Source organism: Osmerus eperlanus, chromosome 6, assembly GCF_963692335.1.
Source record: "Osmerus eperlanus chromosome 6, fOsmEpe2.1, whole genome shotgun sequence".
Taxonomy (NCBI): Eukaryota; Metazoa; Chordata; class Actinopteri; order Osmeriformes; family Osmeridae; genus Osmerus; species Osmerus eperlanus.
Genome location: NC_085023.1, coordinates 18882261 through 18900268, shown reverse-complemented (window position 1 = coordinate 18900268; position 18008 = coordinate 18882261). Strand labels below are relative to the sequence as shown.

Sequence of the window (18008 nt, the reverse complement as noted above, 5' to 3'; positions counted from 1 at the left end):
ACAGAGAGAGAGAAACAGGAGAGAGAATGAGAGGAGAGAGAGAGAGAGAGAGAGAGAGAGAGAGAGGGAGAGGAGAGGGAGAGGGAGAGGGAGAGGGAGAGGGAGAGGGAGAGGAGAGAGAGAGAGAGAGAGAGAGAGAGAGAGAGAGAGGAGAGAGAGAGAGAGAGAGAGAGAGAGAGACACACTAAATGACAGCACAGTGCGAAGCTGCTGTCTCGTTACGGCTAGCTGGGGCAGCTGTTGTCTGGAGGAAGAGGTTCTGGGATGCGGTTTACACACATACGTGTGTGTGTGTGTGTGTGTGAGAGAGAGTGTGTGTGTGTGTGGGATTTTCAGGGGTTCTAGGCTTGTGCCTGCAACAGAATCCAGAGCTGATTAAGCAGGGAGGAGAGAGATGAAATTGACTACCTGTGCTTTTTGAGTGCGTGTGTGATGCGACATCGAAGAGGCAGTGTCGTGGTGTGATGCTCGCTAAGCATCATCTATCTGGAAATAAGCGGCTTCTGACAAATGAAGAGTCATACAGACCGGCTACTTATTCACTCCACATGAGGCCCATCCACACAGACCTGGGGCACTATCCATCACTGTAGAGAGGCTAAGACAAGGCACCCTTAATACACACACACACTCACGTCCCTTCTGTGTGTGCTTGTGCATATGTGCGGCAGCAGTGTGTGTAGGTGTGAGTGTGCAGCGCGGCAGGTATGTGTGTGTGTATACGTGTGTGTTGTGTGGCAGATGTGTGTGTTGTAATGTGTGTAGTGTGGCAGGTATGTGTGTGTGTGTTACATGTGTAGTGTGGCAGGTATCTGTGTTATTATGTGTGTAGTGTGGCAGGTATGTGTGTGTGTGTTACATGTGTAGTGTGGCAGGTATGTGTGTGTGTGTTACATGTGTAGTGTGGCAGGTATGTTTGTGTTATTCTGTGTGTAGTGTAGCAGGTATGTGTGTAGTGTGGCAGGTGTGTGTGTGTGATGCAGTGCAGCAGTATGGGCTAATCAGGGAGTCCAGCAGGGTCCAATCCACAGACAGATGGTCCTACACACACTCGGACGGCCTCCACCCTCCAGCATATGGCTGTGCTCGCACTCTGCATTCACTGCACATTACCCCTCACAATGGGTGAGTAGCGTTAGGAAATGGATATGCATACAGTGCCATTAGGCTGTTACTCCTCTATCTGAAGGGGATTATCCTGGGCAGTAGGTTACCATGTTACAGTCTTCTGTACTGAGAATCACATTCTTCATCGCCAGAACCATGAGCTAATATACCCATTGGCGGACCACAGTGTAGAGAAACATACACACACGCAGTCACACATACATCTGACTTTGTCCTTTCTCATATTGTAAAAGTTGGCTGGTTTCTTCAGGTGAGGTCGATCTTTCAGAACAGCGGGGGTACTCAAATATTTGAGTTTGATAGAAGAGTGGCCCATGAGTACCCCCCCCCCCTCCCTAGAGAGGCAGGGGGAAGGATCGCTCTCTCTCTCTCTCTCTCCCTCTCTCAGCTGCTGTGGAGATATGGTACCTACAGAGATGCTGATACAGCAAAAGTTGTACCACCCTCAATGGCTCCTTCAGGGTCCCCTGGTACAGATGGTGTGTGTGTGTGCGTGTGTGTGTATGTGTTGTGACCTATGTTGTTGATCAATATATGTCGGGCAATTATCTCAGCCTCATATACATCGCCTGGTCCTTGGGGTTATAGGCTGGCTTAGACACTACACAAACACACATCTTACAATTTCCAACTGCAGTACAGATCACTCTGTATGACCTAGTAACCATGTAAGCACAACTGTCTGTTCTGTAGGTGGAAATCTCTTGACCACATCAAGGTAGAATTTGGAAACTGATTTTTTTGGCATGAAATGGATAGAGAAAATAAAAAGCTACAAAAGTTTGTCTTTGTTTGGTATTTTAGAGTTCAGTTCCCTTTCTGAATGGACTCGAGTTGAGTCTCTAGCTGACAGATAGTGTGTGGCCTGGATTCTGCACCTGCAGGAGAGGAATGGCAGTTTGTCTGAGTGATCCACTGTGACCTTGGGGTCTGAAGGACTGATAGGGAGGCTGGCTGGTGAGGCAGGCTTGCCCCCCTCCTGTGGTGTAAGTAAGATGTACAGCCCTTATTAAAGCGACACTCCACACCTTTGTATCTGTGAAACCACAAATGTCACATAAAGGACAGTAAATTTGGGCTCTGAGGAGCGACTGGCGGAGTTGGAGTAAATCAAGGAGCTCTGGCAGTCGTAAAGCAACACACACACACACACTCACATACACACACACTCACTCACACACACACACACACACTCACACACTCGTCATCTGCTTTCCTGGTATCTGATCGTTCCGTCTGTCTCTGTCCTTGTGTCTGTCTGCAGTAAGGTGACACAATGAAAAGTATGATGGAAACTTCAGTGGAAAGGGCCGGAAAAAACTCCTAAATAACACCATATCCACATTAAAAAAATTAGGGAATACATAAATGATGTATTCCCTAAGCCCTCCAAAATATGATTTATTTTGAAGACTTTTACCCCCTTGCATGGACAGTCCAAATAAATACATGAATAATTTGATTAAACTAAGTTTAGTAAAGCGACATTCTGTACGTTTTAGATTTCCAGCTAATTAAAACCGGGTTTCTTTAGGGGTGTTTCATGCTGATCTCTGGGCCGTGTTCTGAAAGCTTGTTATCTACTTCTGGGGTGAGCCATCCACTACCTTCTCCTTCTCTCTCCCTCTTTTCTCCTTCTCTCTCTCTTTTTTTCCACCTGCCACCATTGCTCACTGCCCCTCCCCCCCCCCCCCCCCCCCCCCCCCCCGACTTCTACGCCTCCCAAAATAACAATCAACTTGTTTTCCGGATGATTCTGCTGTCCCGTCCTGTGTTTATGAGTTATTGTGGCCTAAACATCCGGATTTGTTTTGTTTGGCCAGCTCCTGTCGTGTTGCATCCATCAGACGGTGGCCGGGGGTGTCTGCTCGCCCAGGAGGCGAGAGAGGTCACTGCCCACGTCCAGGGATCTGGGATGGGACCTCGCTCGCTTTGTGGCCCAATCCTGCAGACGAAGGCGGGCCAGCCGGATGTGCTTGCATAGGGTCTAATCAAACAACACCAGCCCTCCAGAGAGATCTGCATTAATTACGGGTTAGGCTCGATCTTTTCTTTCCTTCTCTTTCACTCCTTCTTTATTCCCCCCCCTCTCTCCCTTGCCTCCTCTCCTCACCCCCCCCCTCTCTCCCTTGCCTCCTCTCCTCACCCCCCCTCTCTACCTTGCCTCCTCTCCTCATCTCCCCCCCTCTCTCCCTTGTCTCCTCTCCTCACCTCCCCCCTCTCTCCCTTGCCTCCTCACCCCCCCCTCTCTCCCTTGCCTCCTCTCCTCACCCCCCCCTCTCTCCCTTGCCTCCTCTCCTCATCCCCCCCCCCTCTCTCCCTTGCCTCCTCTCCTCACCCCCCCTCTCTCCCTTGCCTCCTCTCTTCACCCCCCCCCTCTCTCCCTTGCCTCCTCTCCTCACCTTCCCCCCTCTCTCCCTTGCCTCTTCTCCTCACCTCCCCCCTCTCTCCCTTGCCTCCTCTCCTCATCTCCCCCCCCTCTCTCCCTTGCCTCCTCTCCTCACCCCCCCTCTCTCTCCCTTGCCTCCTCTCCTCTCCTCACCTCCCCCCCTCTCTCCCTTGCCTCCTCTCCTCATCTCCCCCCCCCTCTCCCTTGCCTCTTCTCCTCACCCCCCCCCTCTCTCCCTTGCCTCCTCACCTCCCCTCCCTCCCGATTTCCCTCTCTCACACACTCTGTGACTCCCCCTCGCTGGGAGTAAAAATGGAAAGTGAAAATCGACCTAATGGAACTGTCCATGGTCTTTAACACAGTAGGGATGGCTGCAATGCTCGACCAGTGTCACATCTAGCCGTCAGAGCACCAGACATAATCCGCCAATCCACCCCCCCCCCCCCCCTCGTCAGCTCTGTAGAAGGCTGGCCCCGCCCCAAAACGATGGTGTTGTTGTTCAAGGTGAAGGAGATAAGACAGTGCGTGGTCTTTCGCTGGGTGAGTCTCTCACAAGTCTCTCTGTCACAAGTAGGTGGGGTTCATCTGGACATCTGCCCCAAAGGAAGGTGTCAATCATCATCACAGTCACCTCTTTCAAGCTCCACACACACACACACACACACACAGAGCCTCACACCCTATCGTGTCACCCCCCCCAAAAAGGCCAGCATCACACAGCACATCTCATTAGATGGAACAGAATCCCATGTGACTACCATGTTTCTGGCCCCCAGGCTTCAGACAGTCTCCTGAGCTAAAAGCTCTCAGATCTTAGGGGATCTGAGAGGAGGACATCTGATGCCGCGGAGGCTGAGCTATGGGGTGAGAAATGTATTCTGACTGGTCTGGCTTGCTTTAAAATCTGAGCTCACTCTTCTGTAAGCCGTGTTGACCTTACATGCTTACATACACACTAATAGCACTCTGTAAGTGGATGGACCTAGAGTGTTTGATTTGCGCAAACACCAAACGAGACTCTGCAGTCGAATGACTATATCAACGTTTGCCTCAGCCGGATTGAATGACTTGAGCTAATATTCACATTCAGGAAGCCAACCAGTTGTTTCAAAGTCTACAGCTGTTTTACAAAAACATGGCAGAAGGAGAGGGTGCAACTTCTCAGATGTTTTGGATTGAAACAAAGACCTATTAATCCTGTCCCTCTCTCTCTCTCTCTCTCTCTCATTCTCTCACTCTCTTTCTCATACTGGTCCAAGTGGGTCAGTGTGGAGCAGGTGAAAGTGATAATGGAGGATGGGCTAAACCCGTAGTCCCCTGGGTGTGTGTGGGTGTGCGTTATGGGGAGTGTGTACGTCTGTGTGCGAGTGTCTCTGCATTTAAGCGTCTGTGTGTCTCTGTCCGAGCTTGTGTGGAGGAGTTTGTGGAGGGGTTGGGGCTGTGGCTGGCTGCCGGTAGGGAGGGGGGAGGGCTGGTGGTGTTCCAGGTGGACTGGCTAGAGAAGCGTCTTCTAATTCACTCAGACAGCAGGTGCTCTGAGTGGGTGGAAGGGAGCAGATCTGGTGAGTAGCCCTGGGTAGATGAGAGGGAGGGGAGAGGGGAGCACTGTACCTCTACAACTAGGCAACCAACGCCTCAATCTGGGAGGATGTGAACACATGAGGCGTGCAGCAGAGCCAGAGGACCAGAATGCAGCTCGGCACAAATTGTTAGGATGGAATACAGCTGTGTTAGTGTGCATGCGAAAACAGTGTAATTACCACAGACATGCACTGGCCCCTTACTGACTCCATAGGCACTTACAGGCCTGTGCTTGTTGTCTGTTTGGTCTTGCCCAGGGCACCATGCATAATTGAAGCTCCCAAGGCAACCTTTAGGTGTTCCTGACTTTGCAATGAACTCACTTTGCCACCAACATAAAATTTGGACGGCCACAGCCTCAAAAAGGTCTCTGCAATTGCCGGCAATTCGGACTATTGATGAATCATTTAATTTGGCGAAAGTGAGCGAGGGAACATTGCTGTGAGAAGGTTGGGTAATCTGCTCATGTTGCATCTGGCTCACAACATTTGTCAGCAGTGGGACAGATGGGACTTTAAAGATATATTTGTTGGCATTTCATGCTTTTTATTTGATAGCGAGAAAGGCAAGAAAGCCAGGGGAGTGAGAGAGGGATGACGTAGTAAATGGGCCGGCCTTGTATTGAACTAATATGCAGGGTTCGAATTACGGGGGGGGGTTGCCCCCCCTAATTAAGACTTGGACCCCCCCAAAAGAGGTAGAAACAACAGGTTGGTTGGGGGTCGATACATTTATATATCGTTCTTACCTGTAATCGTAACCCCCCTGATTGTCATTGTATAATTCGCACTCTGCTGATAGGCCTCGCCCTTATGGCACTCACTGTAAGACACACTTGAATTCCACACCTCTTGTCCTTCCTGACAATGGTGTGAAATGCAGTGCTGACTTAATGTTGAGAACATGCGTTAAAACGTCATTTGGATGCACCATCAAAGAGCTATTTTCAGTATTGCTCTGTTCTAGCCATCAGTATTAGGGTGTGCATAATATTGGCGATGTCGGCATGGCAGGCAGTCGTTAGCATTTTGCAGGTTAACACTAGCTGATGCTATGGCTAACTGCTACTGTGCAACTGGGGACTTTGATGACCATAGACGGGCCAAAAGAATCAACTATGCATAGCTACACACATTACCAGTCACAGACAATTGCCATGATTACAATGGCAAATTGGTAATTTAAAGATTAGGGTTGATAACACCCGCTAACAGCCGTGTGTAGATGGAATTGGCTACTCTACGGTTGTGGGTTCAGTTACCCCAGTTTTCGATAGAAGCATTTTTGTAACTGGAGAGTGCTTTCCTTTTGTTGACTCAATGCAAAGTACAAAACACCCTCTCTCCCCTCACAACCATTATAAGAGAGAAAACGAAAGAAAGAGTGAGCGAAGGCAGTCAGGCAGAGAAAGACAGAATGGCCTATCCCATTCCTACCCCAGGCGTTAATGGTCTTTAGTGTGGGAGAACCGCAAGAGGGGCTCACAGCGTCCATTGCTCCGATGCCAGTATGCTCTGATCCAATCTGCATACAACTGCCATATTCTTCATTATAGGCTCGCCGACAGGATACGTATCTGAGTATGGCCCATCCACAACCATTACCATGGCTTTGTATAAATATTCCACAAGTGTGAACAAGCTCCATCCCAATGAGCCACTCGCTAGATGAATTGCCACAATCAATATTAATTTTCTCTCTTTTTGTCTTCCTCGGCTGTTATTCTTTTCCCCCACGCAGGGGAAAGTTAAATTGGTTTTAGCCATCGCAATCCATTAGACCACTCGCAATCGACAGTTCTGCATTTGCCATCGAGTTCAGCCAATGTGGGAGGAATAGTATTTTTTTTTCACGACAATGGCAAATCCTCTAGTTTTTTTTTTCAAATTGTGTTTTCTCTACCAATCTAACTAAGTACATGCATAATGGATTTGGTCACCCTGAGCATAGAGAAGTTCATGCGGGGAGACAAAGCTATTTTTCTACTCTTGCTCTGCTCTGAAGGAGAAGGGCCTCCCGAGGAAAAGATCTGTGTGATTAACCTCACCCCGGCTGTTCCGCCCTTTATTCTCCAGTTGGCCTTGACAAAAAAGAAATCTGAAACTGTGCACAAAACAAAATATTAAATATGGTATAATCCATTCGCTACTAATAATATAATTCAATTAGCTTTTTTAAGGATAGGAGCACTGATGAAATGCGGGGAGCTGGAGAAGGGCCCATTATTTCTGGGTTGCAGTCTGTGCCTACCTCCACTCCTGTTTATGAATCATGCTGCTTCATTCGTTATTAGCTCAAGCTTCCCATTCATCAATAGACCTTTTTAATTATCGAGGTTAATTACGAACTTTTTTGCTTTTAGTAAATGGCTGTACTGCGATGGCTTTCTGTTTATCGATGGGATACTTTGCTGCTGTGAAGAAATAACAGTTTCTGGGGAGATTACTCACTTTTAGAATGTAAAAGGAGAAATTATGACCAGCTAATCATGTCGATACTTACAAACAACTAATATATGTACTGACCTTTCAGTGACTAATTACCAATAACTGTGTACGACAACACAATGCCAGACCCCCGAAGTCAATCACTTCTGTTTGACACATCCCCTAAAATGGTAGCTAGCTGCTTAATCGGGGATTAGGCCGGTAGGCTACTGAGGCACACCTGTGCTTTCTTTCGGACTCCCTGCTCTCCTCAGCCTGCGCTCAACGCCCACGGTGCCCCCTCCAGAGTTCACGTAGATGTGAAGTGGTCAGGTGGAGTCAAATCAAATCAAAATGTATTTGTATAGCCCTTTTTACACGCAAGCATGTCACAGAGGGCTTCATATACGCCCATAGAACTGCCCCTCAACCAACCTAAACCCTCAAGGAGTGGAGTGGTGAGTCCTGCCAAAACCACACCTCTCCCTATCCTAGAGATGTCAGAGTCAAGCCCCCTGAGGAAAAGCTTCCCTCTCTGTACTCCTCCCCCCCCCACACACACACACAGACACACACACACACACACAGTATATGTATACAATACACACACCACTTAAAAGAGTGCTTCAATGTGGCAATAGGACATTTCAAGTTCAAAAGTTAAATCTGTTAAACAAATTTCTTTCTTGCAGATGAGAAAGGCAAGGCAATAACATTGAAAGAATTGTTCTCATGGGGGATGAACACAGTTTGCTTTATGCCGCCTCTCATACATGGTGATTTACTAATCAGATTGAGTCAGGCGTGATAGACCCAGACCAGAAAAAAATAGGCTCTTAGTTTACAGTAACTAATTTTGACAACCTCTGCACCCTGCAGTTTGACACAACGCATTTGACCTGATTCTACACCAGGGAGCATGTGTGAGTCAAACACATGAATGCCTTGGAGTTACATTCATAGCATGCATTTCAGATACAATGTTTTATTTTCCAAGACACAGGGTATTGTATTGCCGTATAGATTTACCTTCTAGGGAAACACAGTAGCTTAGAAGCCAACAGAGCATGAAATCAGATCTCATAAAGATACGGGGGAATTTAATTTGCATTCGATTTAAATCTAGAAATCTCTCCATGGATGGATTGTGTGGCCCAGAGAATGTGCGGTATGCAGCTTTGACAGGAGCATGCTGTGTCCGCTGGATATTGTTGTAAATGTCTTTCATATTTGATCCAACAACAACACAGGTTGCGAATGTGATTCTGCGACTACAGTGGGACAATGAGAGGAGAGGCATACCTCAGATGAAAGGATACATTTAACAAGTAGAGCGAATGGAGAGGAAATTGAGAAGGGGGTGAACAAGAGCGAAATGGAGTGAAATTGAACAGGAGTGAATACATGATTCTATCCTAAAGCTTCTAGATTCTACAATTTCCTCTGGCTAATGAAATGTACTCCAACAGTGTGTAAATAAACAGTCATACAGTTTATCTATGTCTACTTCTTGATATATAACGACTATGAATAAGCATATTGGGAAAGACCCATGTTACTCTCTGATATATGTTCACAATGTGTCTTCAATCCTCCTCCCCCCCTCTACCACCCCACACCTGCATCTGCCCACACCAAACTATCTTTTCCTAAATCTTTCTTTCAGCTAGCTGAAATTGACAGAAAATTGTTAGCGTCATCCCCAGTGGACCACAGGAACAGGATGACATTCATGACTATGTGTGTGTGTGTGTGTGTGTGTGTGTGTGTGTGTGTGTGTGTGTGTGTGTGTGTGTGTGTGTGTGTGTGTGTGGGGTGGGGGGGGGCTACTCTGACACACTCCAAGAGCCCAGTAGACAAGGGGGCAGGGCAGCAACAATCTGGCCCACCAGTGAACTCTACTGACTGGAAAAGCCTGAGCTAACCTCGTCCACACCAGCCATGGTCCCAGTCCAGAGGGGGGGGCTCCCCAGATAGGAGGTGGCTCATGTTAGGATGACTTATGTACAGCATCAGGACAGAGAAGGAAAACGTGGAAAGGAGAGACGAGAAAAGCAGCTGACTGACACATGAAGTTACAGTAACAGGATATAGTGAAATAATGGGACGAAAGAGAGAGGGGGCTGGCAATCAGCTAGTACAAGCAGTCACACACACACACACACACCTGTAAGACTCGATTTAAAATTTCAACATCACCTTTAGCTCTCCAAAAAACACATTTGCAAATAAGATTGTTTTTGAACGACCACATTTCCATAACCAATGGGTCCTATTGTCTTGCCTTGCAATGCTAATGGTTAAATTTGGTCTTTCAAAAAAAAGAAATGAGCAATTAAAGAGCTAAAGGTGATGTAATTTTACAACAAGGGGTCTTACAGCACCTCTCCATGGGACACTGCCAACTGCCTATCCGTTTTTTGGTATCCCAATCAGAGAGTTCCCAAGGAGGAAGATGGAGCACTCTCCACTTCAGGATCAATGAATGGAAGGATGTGATCATTTATCTGCCTATCTGAAGAACACGACACCTACAGGAACTCCTGGGATGACCGTAATTCAAATCTCCCGGGCCGCAGCATCCGGAACAGACGCACTCAGACGTCCACGCAAACATACATTTACATTTAGTCATTTAGCAGACGCTCTTATCCAGAGCGACTTACAGTAAGTACAGGGACATTCCCCCGAGGCAAGTAGGGTGAAGTGCCTCGCCCAAGGACACAATGTCAGTTGGCATGACCGGGAATCGAACTGGCAACCTTCGGATTACTAGCCCGATTCCCCAACCGCTCAGCCACCTGACTCTTCACTCTTCACACGCGTATTCTCTTCACTTTGAAGAGAATACGCAGTCTCACCCAGGCGGAGACTGCGCACACACCCACACTCTGTGCATTAAGTTATCAAAAGAGATGGCCGCCTATTGAGAAAAAGAGATTGTGTTTATCAACAATCTCGAGCTGTGTGACTTTTCTGAAAATGTTTCATCACTCTGATCACAAAGGGATGATACTGTCTGCCTTGATGCGTCTACAGTATGGGTGCACTGAGCTGGCATTAGCGGAGATAAATAGAAAGACCTTCTGTAGATGAAGACTTAATACAGTATTGCTTTCCTGAGAAAGTCACAGTGTTTTGCTTTCAGCTTGACTTTATTAGTGCTAAGTGTGCAGACACAGCATGATTCAGCAGGATATTAGTGCAGAGGATTTAACGCAGCCCAAGATCCAAACAACTATTACAAATAAATCCCACTTCTGTTTTTTTGTGAGTGTCTTGGGCCATTTTGGGCTTATTTTTTTATGGGTTTAGGGAGCTGGGTGCCTTTTTACAGCAGTGCTACAGAATGTGCAGAAGGCCCTTACTTGGATCTGAGAGAATGGAGTCGGTTTTGGGCAGAAACTGGTCACAGCGGATCCCCTGGTAACCTTCCCTGCACCTGTGGAAAGGAAAGAACAAACCGTTAGGAAACACGAATAGATCGATACAAGCGTCGATGACATCACCATCCATGACATCGCCGTCGATGACATCACCGTTCTGTATATTATGGGATGTCGTCGGGTGGTGTGAAACGGTCAGCTGAACTCAATATTGTACCAGCCGGTCTCCTGGCACGTTTCCCAATGTTGGGCACATTGTATCCTGGTCACTGACACAAAACGCCACGATCCACTCATGCCCTTTCGTCCTCCTACGCTGTAGCGCTACAACACAGCTTGAAAAACAGTAGAAGTACTGTAGCTTTCGAAAGGAGAAGGGGAGGGAAAAGGATGTTGGTTTAAGGCTGTGGTTTTTCTCTTCCTCCTGCTTTTCTCTCATCTTTCTAAGGACACCAGAAGCAGTTTAGATGAAATATGCATGGAGCCCCTCGTCTTATTTGCTCTTTCTTTTTCCAGTCATCTTCTCCACCCACCTTTTTCATCCCTTTTCCATCTCTCTCATCTCCCCTTTCACATCCTCGTCTTCCTCGTCACATCTTTTCTTTCCTGACCCCTCCTCCCTCTACCTTTCCCTCTCTTGCCGCCTTTCCTTTAGTGTGTGACCTCACAGTGGCACTCACACCTTATGTGAGCGAGGACTGTTGAATAAGAGAGGGAGAGAGAACCAAGGAACATGGCTTCTTTGGCACGCACATGAAGCATACATGACCTTCCACTTCTGTTCGACATGTACTGTAGGAGCTTTGTGACGACAGCACAGGTCAACACAGTTCTGCAATCTTTGCCTCACATTTAGTTCTTCATAATCGAGCAGGCATCATTCATGCACAAACGCGTGTGTATAGGGTTGCTGGGTAACGACCAAGGACAGGGAGACAGACATAGATGTGAGGAATATGTTTGTGAATGGCATGTTTAATTTGTTAATTGGTTGCCAGTTCGATTCCCGGTCATGCCAACTGACGTTGTGTCCTTGGGCAAGGCACTTCACCCTACTTGCCTCGGGGGAATGTCCCTGTAATTACTGTAAGTCGCTCTGGATAAGAGCGTCTGCTAAATGACTAAATGTAAATGTAATCAATCCAACCGGTCTGGCACGAAAAACTGTAGGAGAAATGACAAAGGTATGTCGTATTTCACGGACAACAGCACACTCTTAAACACACTCAAGGAAACACATACACACACAGGAAGCAAGTGGTAAAGGGTATATCTTAATGTCAAATCATTAAGTTCCTGCTGTGTTCATCTCACTATAACCAGTCACTTTTAACAATCATGTACTTTTTTTCATTTCTCTTGAATCGGTGGTCAATTAGACTGTTTCCCCGACAGCTAGTCCAGCACCCTGACGACATAGAAGCTTCAAGAGGAGGGAACCTTGTCGCACAAATTGGCAGAGAGGTAGATAATTAAAGGAGTCAGGTTTTGGTGCCGCAGGTGTGGTGCACTAAGATAGAAGACCATCATTAAGAAGGTGTGTTTGAGCGAGTGGGAGCACCATAGCATAATTATAAACCATGTACAGTGACTACAACTAAGGGCTGGGGGTGAGGACACAGGGCTGGCGCTTAGGTAGAAAAAGTGCACACAAGCATAAACCTAACACTCACAGACCGTACACACACACATACACACAGATCATGATGGAATGTTGTCTCCCACTTGACCAGCTATCCAAACAGGGAACGTGGGCAGCAGGGAATGTATACGGCTGCTTAGTCACTAGCCCAACAGCAAATAAAATCTTGGTGTGCTCCTGAAGAAGGCAGACGGTATTAAGAGCTGCTAGGATTTTAATTAGCGCCGAAGCCATTAATTAGCAGGAACAAACAGTTGGGGTGGTGTGTGTTTGTGTGTTTGCGTGCGTGCATGCGTGTGCTAGTGTGAGAGAGAGAGAGAGAGAGAGAGAGAGAGAGAGAGAGAGAGAGAGAGAGAGAGAGAGAGAGAGAGAGAGAGAGAGAGAGAGAAAGCGAAAGAAAGAGAGAGGTGTGGAAAGCACAGAAGACAGATAAATATAAATATGCAGCCTCAAGCTGTCAGGGAAGGGAGCACACACACACACACATACACACACATACAACGTGTGCAGCGTGAGAACACACACCCCGCACAACAGTCACGTTGCAAGTACAAGCACACAAGTACAAGTTCACATGTGAGAAAACTTTTCAGTTTCATGTGCGATACAGTAGTGTGGGGTATGTGAACCAAAGCATATATATACACACTATGTTGTACATCAACATAAATATACGATCCATCTAATTCAGAACTGTTATATAATCATGTAAATCTCAAAACAACAAAATGTGTCAAAAAACTGTCAGAAAAGGGATTTTCCCTAAAGGGAGACATTGAATAAACACGACAAACAGTGTAAAATGTGAATGTACTGAAAAATATGTCACCTTGGCCCGCCTACATTCACTAGATTCAATGGTAAGCCTTTTCAGTGCTCTACTCTACAGTAGGTAACCTAGAGCTGCTCTCCAGTAGGTAGAGCTGTGTTCACATCAAACGCGAAGCGAATGGAGCGAAATTTCGCTTTGCGTTCACTTGTGTTTATTTGCGTGAGTTGCTAGAAGCCAACCGTTTTTTTCCGTCGTCAACCATGTCCGAAACTATAAACAAATATGAAATATTGTCGTATAGCAGAGGATGCCCACAGACAGCTACAATATTCTTGCCCTCCATTTCTTCTAAAACGTCAGTGACATCTAAACGTTGATACACTTTCGCGACACAGCGTCACGCGAATATTTCGCTTCAGTTGAACATTTTCAACTCAACTCAACGCGAACAGAGTCGGTGTGAACAGCATGCTGAGGTGATCCAATCCACAGAGGTGGAGAGGTGTGAGGTTCAAACACCTAATCCGTTTAAAGCAAGTTAGCCACGCCAAGGAAGACAGAAGGCTTAGGGAGTTTTCAACCACACAATATTATATAAATAATTTGTTTAACTTTCCTTTATGCACTCAAACAGTTTCCTCTTGTGTAAGTATAAGTATGCAGCTACAGGCTTGAGTGACACACAGATGGATGTTTAAAAAAGCACCATAATCCATTTCTGGAACTGTCATGGGCCTCTTCACTGATCCAACACCTGTCAAAGCCCTTTTTCCCAGCATGAAATGTAATATCCAGGGCAAACTGGTGATTATTTGTGGTATGTGTGTGTGTGCGTGACGATAGCCAGACCTATGAGCTGTATCTAGGGGTTTCTTCCTTATATGCTTCACAGTCAGAAGCTCCTTGAGTAAAGAGGAATTGAAAAAAGTATTTCAGAAGACTCCTCAAGGGCTAAGAGCATCTGCGATTGGGTAACGTTAGATTGTGTGTGCATTGGGTGGGCTAGGTGTGTGTGTTTGTTTGTTTTCTTTCCCCTGGCCCCCTTTATCAAGTGGCTGTCCAGCTAAGTCCTCCTACAGTAGCTCCAAGGCCAAATGTTCTACCCTCCACACAGCAGCGGAGCACCAACAAAAACAAATGATCATCTCCCAGAGGAGGTCAGACCTGCAGTAAGAACTCTTTTACGCTAAGCACACTTCAAATATCAAAGGAAATATTTTTTTTTAAATGGATTAAAGCGTTCAAATGGTGTCCCTATAATTTAATTTCAGAATTTGTTAATTTACTAAAGTGTTCTCATGGCCGTATGTAGAATAAAAGACATTAATGTTAAGTATTAGTCTCCCACTGCATACTTGTCGCCTTCTTCTTTTGATGTATCAAATCCTAATGTAATCCGATCAGAGTTGAGACTTTGAGACAACAAGCCCTGGCTCCTAAGGATACCTTCAGCCTCTCTAATGCAATTTACCTTCAAACTTCAAACTTCAAAAGACGAGTAAGTCACTGACACCCCCCTCCTTAATGGTGTAAACACTTTCTTTCCACACACACACACACACACACACACACACACACAAACACACGCACACACTCACACACACACTGTTTTAATAAAAGAGGAATTGAATTGAAAGTCTTCCGTTGCCAGGCAGGCGAAGGTGGAGAGACTTGTTTCATATTTCCCAGACGACGGCTTTGTAAAGTATCTGGGGTGACGTGTTTCAGGGATGGCTGGGTAAAAGGCAAAGACGTCACCGAGCCAGAGTGTGTGTGTGTGTATGTGTGTATGGGCATGTTCTACCTGGAGACCATGTTTCACCTGGAGAACATGTTCTACCTGGAGAACATGTCTCCAGGTAGAACATGTTCTCCAGGTAGAACATGTTCTAACATGGTCTCCAGGTAGAACATGTTCTCCAGGTAGAACATGTTCTTCAGGTAGAACATGGTCTCCAGGTAGAACATGGTCTCCAGGTAGAACATGTTCTCCAGGTAGAACATGTTCTTCAGGTAGAACATGGTCTCCAGGTAGAACATGTTCTTCAGGTAGAACATGGTCTCCAGGTAGAACATGTTCTTCAGGTAGAACATGTTCTCCAGGTAGAACATGGTCTCCAGGTAGAACATGTTCTCCAGGTAGAACATGTTCTTCAGGTAGAACATGGTCTCCAGGTAGAACATGTTCTTCAGGTAGAACATGGTCTCCAGGTAGAACATGTTCTCCAGGTAGAACATGTTCTTCAGGTAGAACATGTTCTTCAGGTAGAACATGGTCTCCAGGTAGAACATGTTCTCCAGGTAGAACATGTTCTTCAGGTAGAACATGTTCTTCAGGTAGAACATGTTCTCCAGGTAGAACATGTTCTTCAGGTAGAACATGTTCTCCAGGTAGAACAGGTTCTCCAGGTAGAACATGTTCTTCAGGTAGAACATGTTCTCCAGGTAGAACATGTTCTTCAGGTAGAACATGTTCTCCAGGTAGAACATGTTCTCCAGGTAGAACATGGTCTCCAGGTAGAACATGTTCTCCAGGTAGAACATGTTCTCCAGGTAGAACATGTTCTTCAGGTAGAACATGTTCTCCAGGTAGAACATGTTCTTCAGGTAGAACATGGTCTCCAGGTAGAACATGTTCTCCAGGTAGAACATGTTCTTCAGGTAGAACATGGTCTCCAGGTAGAACATGTTCTCCAGGTAGAACATGTTCTCCAGGTAGAACATGTTCTTCAGGTAGAACATGTTCTCCAGGTAGAACATGTTCTTCAGGTAGAACATGTTCTTCAGGTAGAACATGCCCATACAGATAACAGTTAAGTTTCTCTATTGCCTTCCACAAGACTGAACTGGTGATATGAGGATCATAATGTGGGTTGAGTGTTCAACAGGAGACTGTAGAGAGTGATAGCATCATGACAACCTGTTTGCTTACATCATCCAAACGAATCATCCAAGGAGTTATCCTAATGTATCATCCACATACATCCTCCTCATGTATTGTCAGCCTGGATCCACAGAGGCACAGGCCGAAAACATCCACAACAAACAATAAAATCCTTCCAGCAGTGCTCAAATTTCAAAACATCTGCACCCAGCGCCCATGCCATCATTCCAGATCAGCTGCGGCCAGGATCACAGCTGCTTCCTGCAGGACTCTGCTGAGTGTCTGTTGCTGTGGACCATTCATTTCAATAAAAAAACAACAATGTCCAGTGAACTTTGTACACTTGGAAGAAGTGTGCAGGTGAGCCTTTTCTCACTCCCAGTCTCTCTGACCCAGCTCCCCTGCCCCGTAGATGAAAGAACTCCTCAATAATTTACCTCCTCCGCCGTTTTTCGACCTCCGAAAATAAAACAACAACATTACTTCTGTTACCGTTCACCCTCAGGTGAACCCCCAACCCCCTCCCACCCCCCTCACCCCCGACTCATCTCATCGCTCCCCTGAAAGTCAACGGCAGGAAATCATTACCTGGTGATGGGGCTGCCAGGGGAAGAGGTTGAACACATTCTAACGCGGCGTTTCATATATTGATATCAAAGAATGAGGAAGTATCAAACTATCTGCCGTGGTTCAGTAGGTCTCTGACGAGTGCTTCTACCAGGGATATCACTGTAGGAGCTGTGATTATACTGGTACGGCTCAAGAAGTAATCTCGTTGTGGGGTTAAAATGCCATTAAAGAAGAGAGATAACAGACTTTAAATTCCACATCTTATCTCTCCTTCATCCTCCTTCCCCTTCTCTGTCTTTCTGTCTCGCTCCTGCATATTAACACCTTATCACTTAGACCTATTATCTCACTGCTTAATATTTTCCCCTTTAGTTAATTTGATTTTTCTCCTGTTTTTTTTTTTCCTTATTTTTTTCCAGATGTGATTCGTGAAATATCGCTTTATTGAGCCTGGTAAGGATAAGGCACTCGTATCTGTCTGGATTAATTTGTCTCTTATCTCTGGTAGCTGAGAAGTGGTTACTCTTTGCGATGTGGCCAGTACATACCATGCCCTGACTTTGACCACTGAAATACTGTAGAACTATGAGCACTTCTAATCCTTGAGCTTCTGCTGTAATTTCTTTATGCAGTATTTGTACGTGGCCTGGGATAAAAGTGTCTGCTAAATAAATAAAATGTTAATGTCTTGTAATTTTTGCAGGTCACAAGCAACAAGCCTGATGTCTCACTCCCTGTTTTTAACTGGGTTAGAAATGGCCAAGGGCCAAAGATTTTGAAGCTCGGTTGTTAAAGTAAAGAAATTGCTTTGAAGGTACAGTTTAACATTAACTCAATTATTTCCCTGGGAAGACACTAATCGTAAAGGCACGGTACAGCATACCTGAACATAGGAGAATAGTTTACATAATTGACAGTGAAAATAATGCAATTTACTTTATTAAATATGTTAATCTAGACCACCCCCTGTTGACATTATCCCAAACTGTGTTCAATATAAGAGGAAACCAACAAAGAAGAGATTCATGCTGTAGGTCAGAGTCAAATTCACCACGCACCATGCAAGGCTTGATAATGTGTAAAGTGTCTTGCATCCACCCTTATCTTTCACAGTCACTTGCCTCCCCCACTTTCTTGAGTCACCCATCAAAGCTCACAAACTACTGTAGCACAAACTGTGATATCTTCCAAGCGCCACAACATGTACCAGATAGGGCTTTTTTTCTGATG

The 18008-nt window shown here is 46.0% G+C and overlaps 1 protein-coding gene across 2 annotated transcripts in view; it reads right to left on the bottom strand.

The window, feature by feature from the left end:
- Positions 1 to 18008, bottom strand: part of LOC134022578 (pro-neuregulin-3, membrane-bound isoform) — a 165079-nt gene that overhangs the window by 26265 nt on the left and 120806 nt on the right. For both annotated transcript variants that reach the window (XM_062464210.1, XM_062464211.1), the window contains exon 3: positions 10893 to 10966. In XM_062464210.1, the coding sequence (XP_062320194.1) occupies positions 10893 to 10966 (74 nt within the window). The remainder of the gene's footprint in view (positions 1 to 10892; positions 10967 to 18008) is intronic.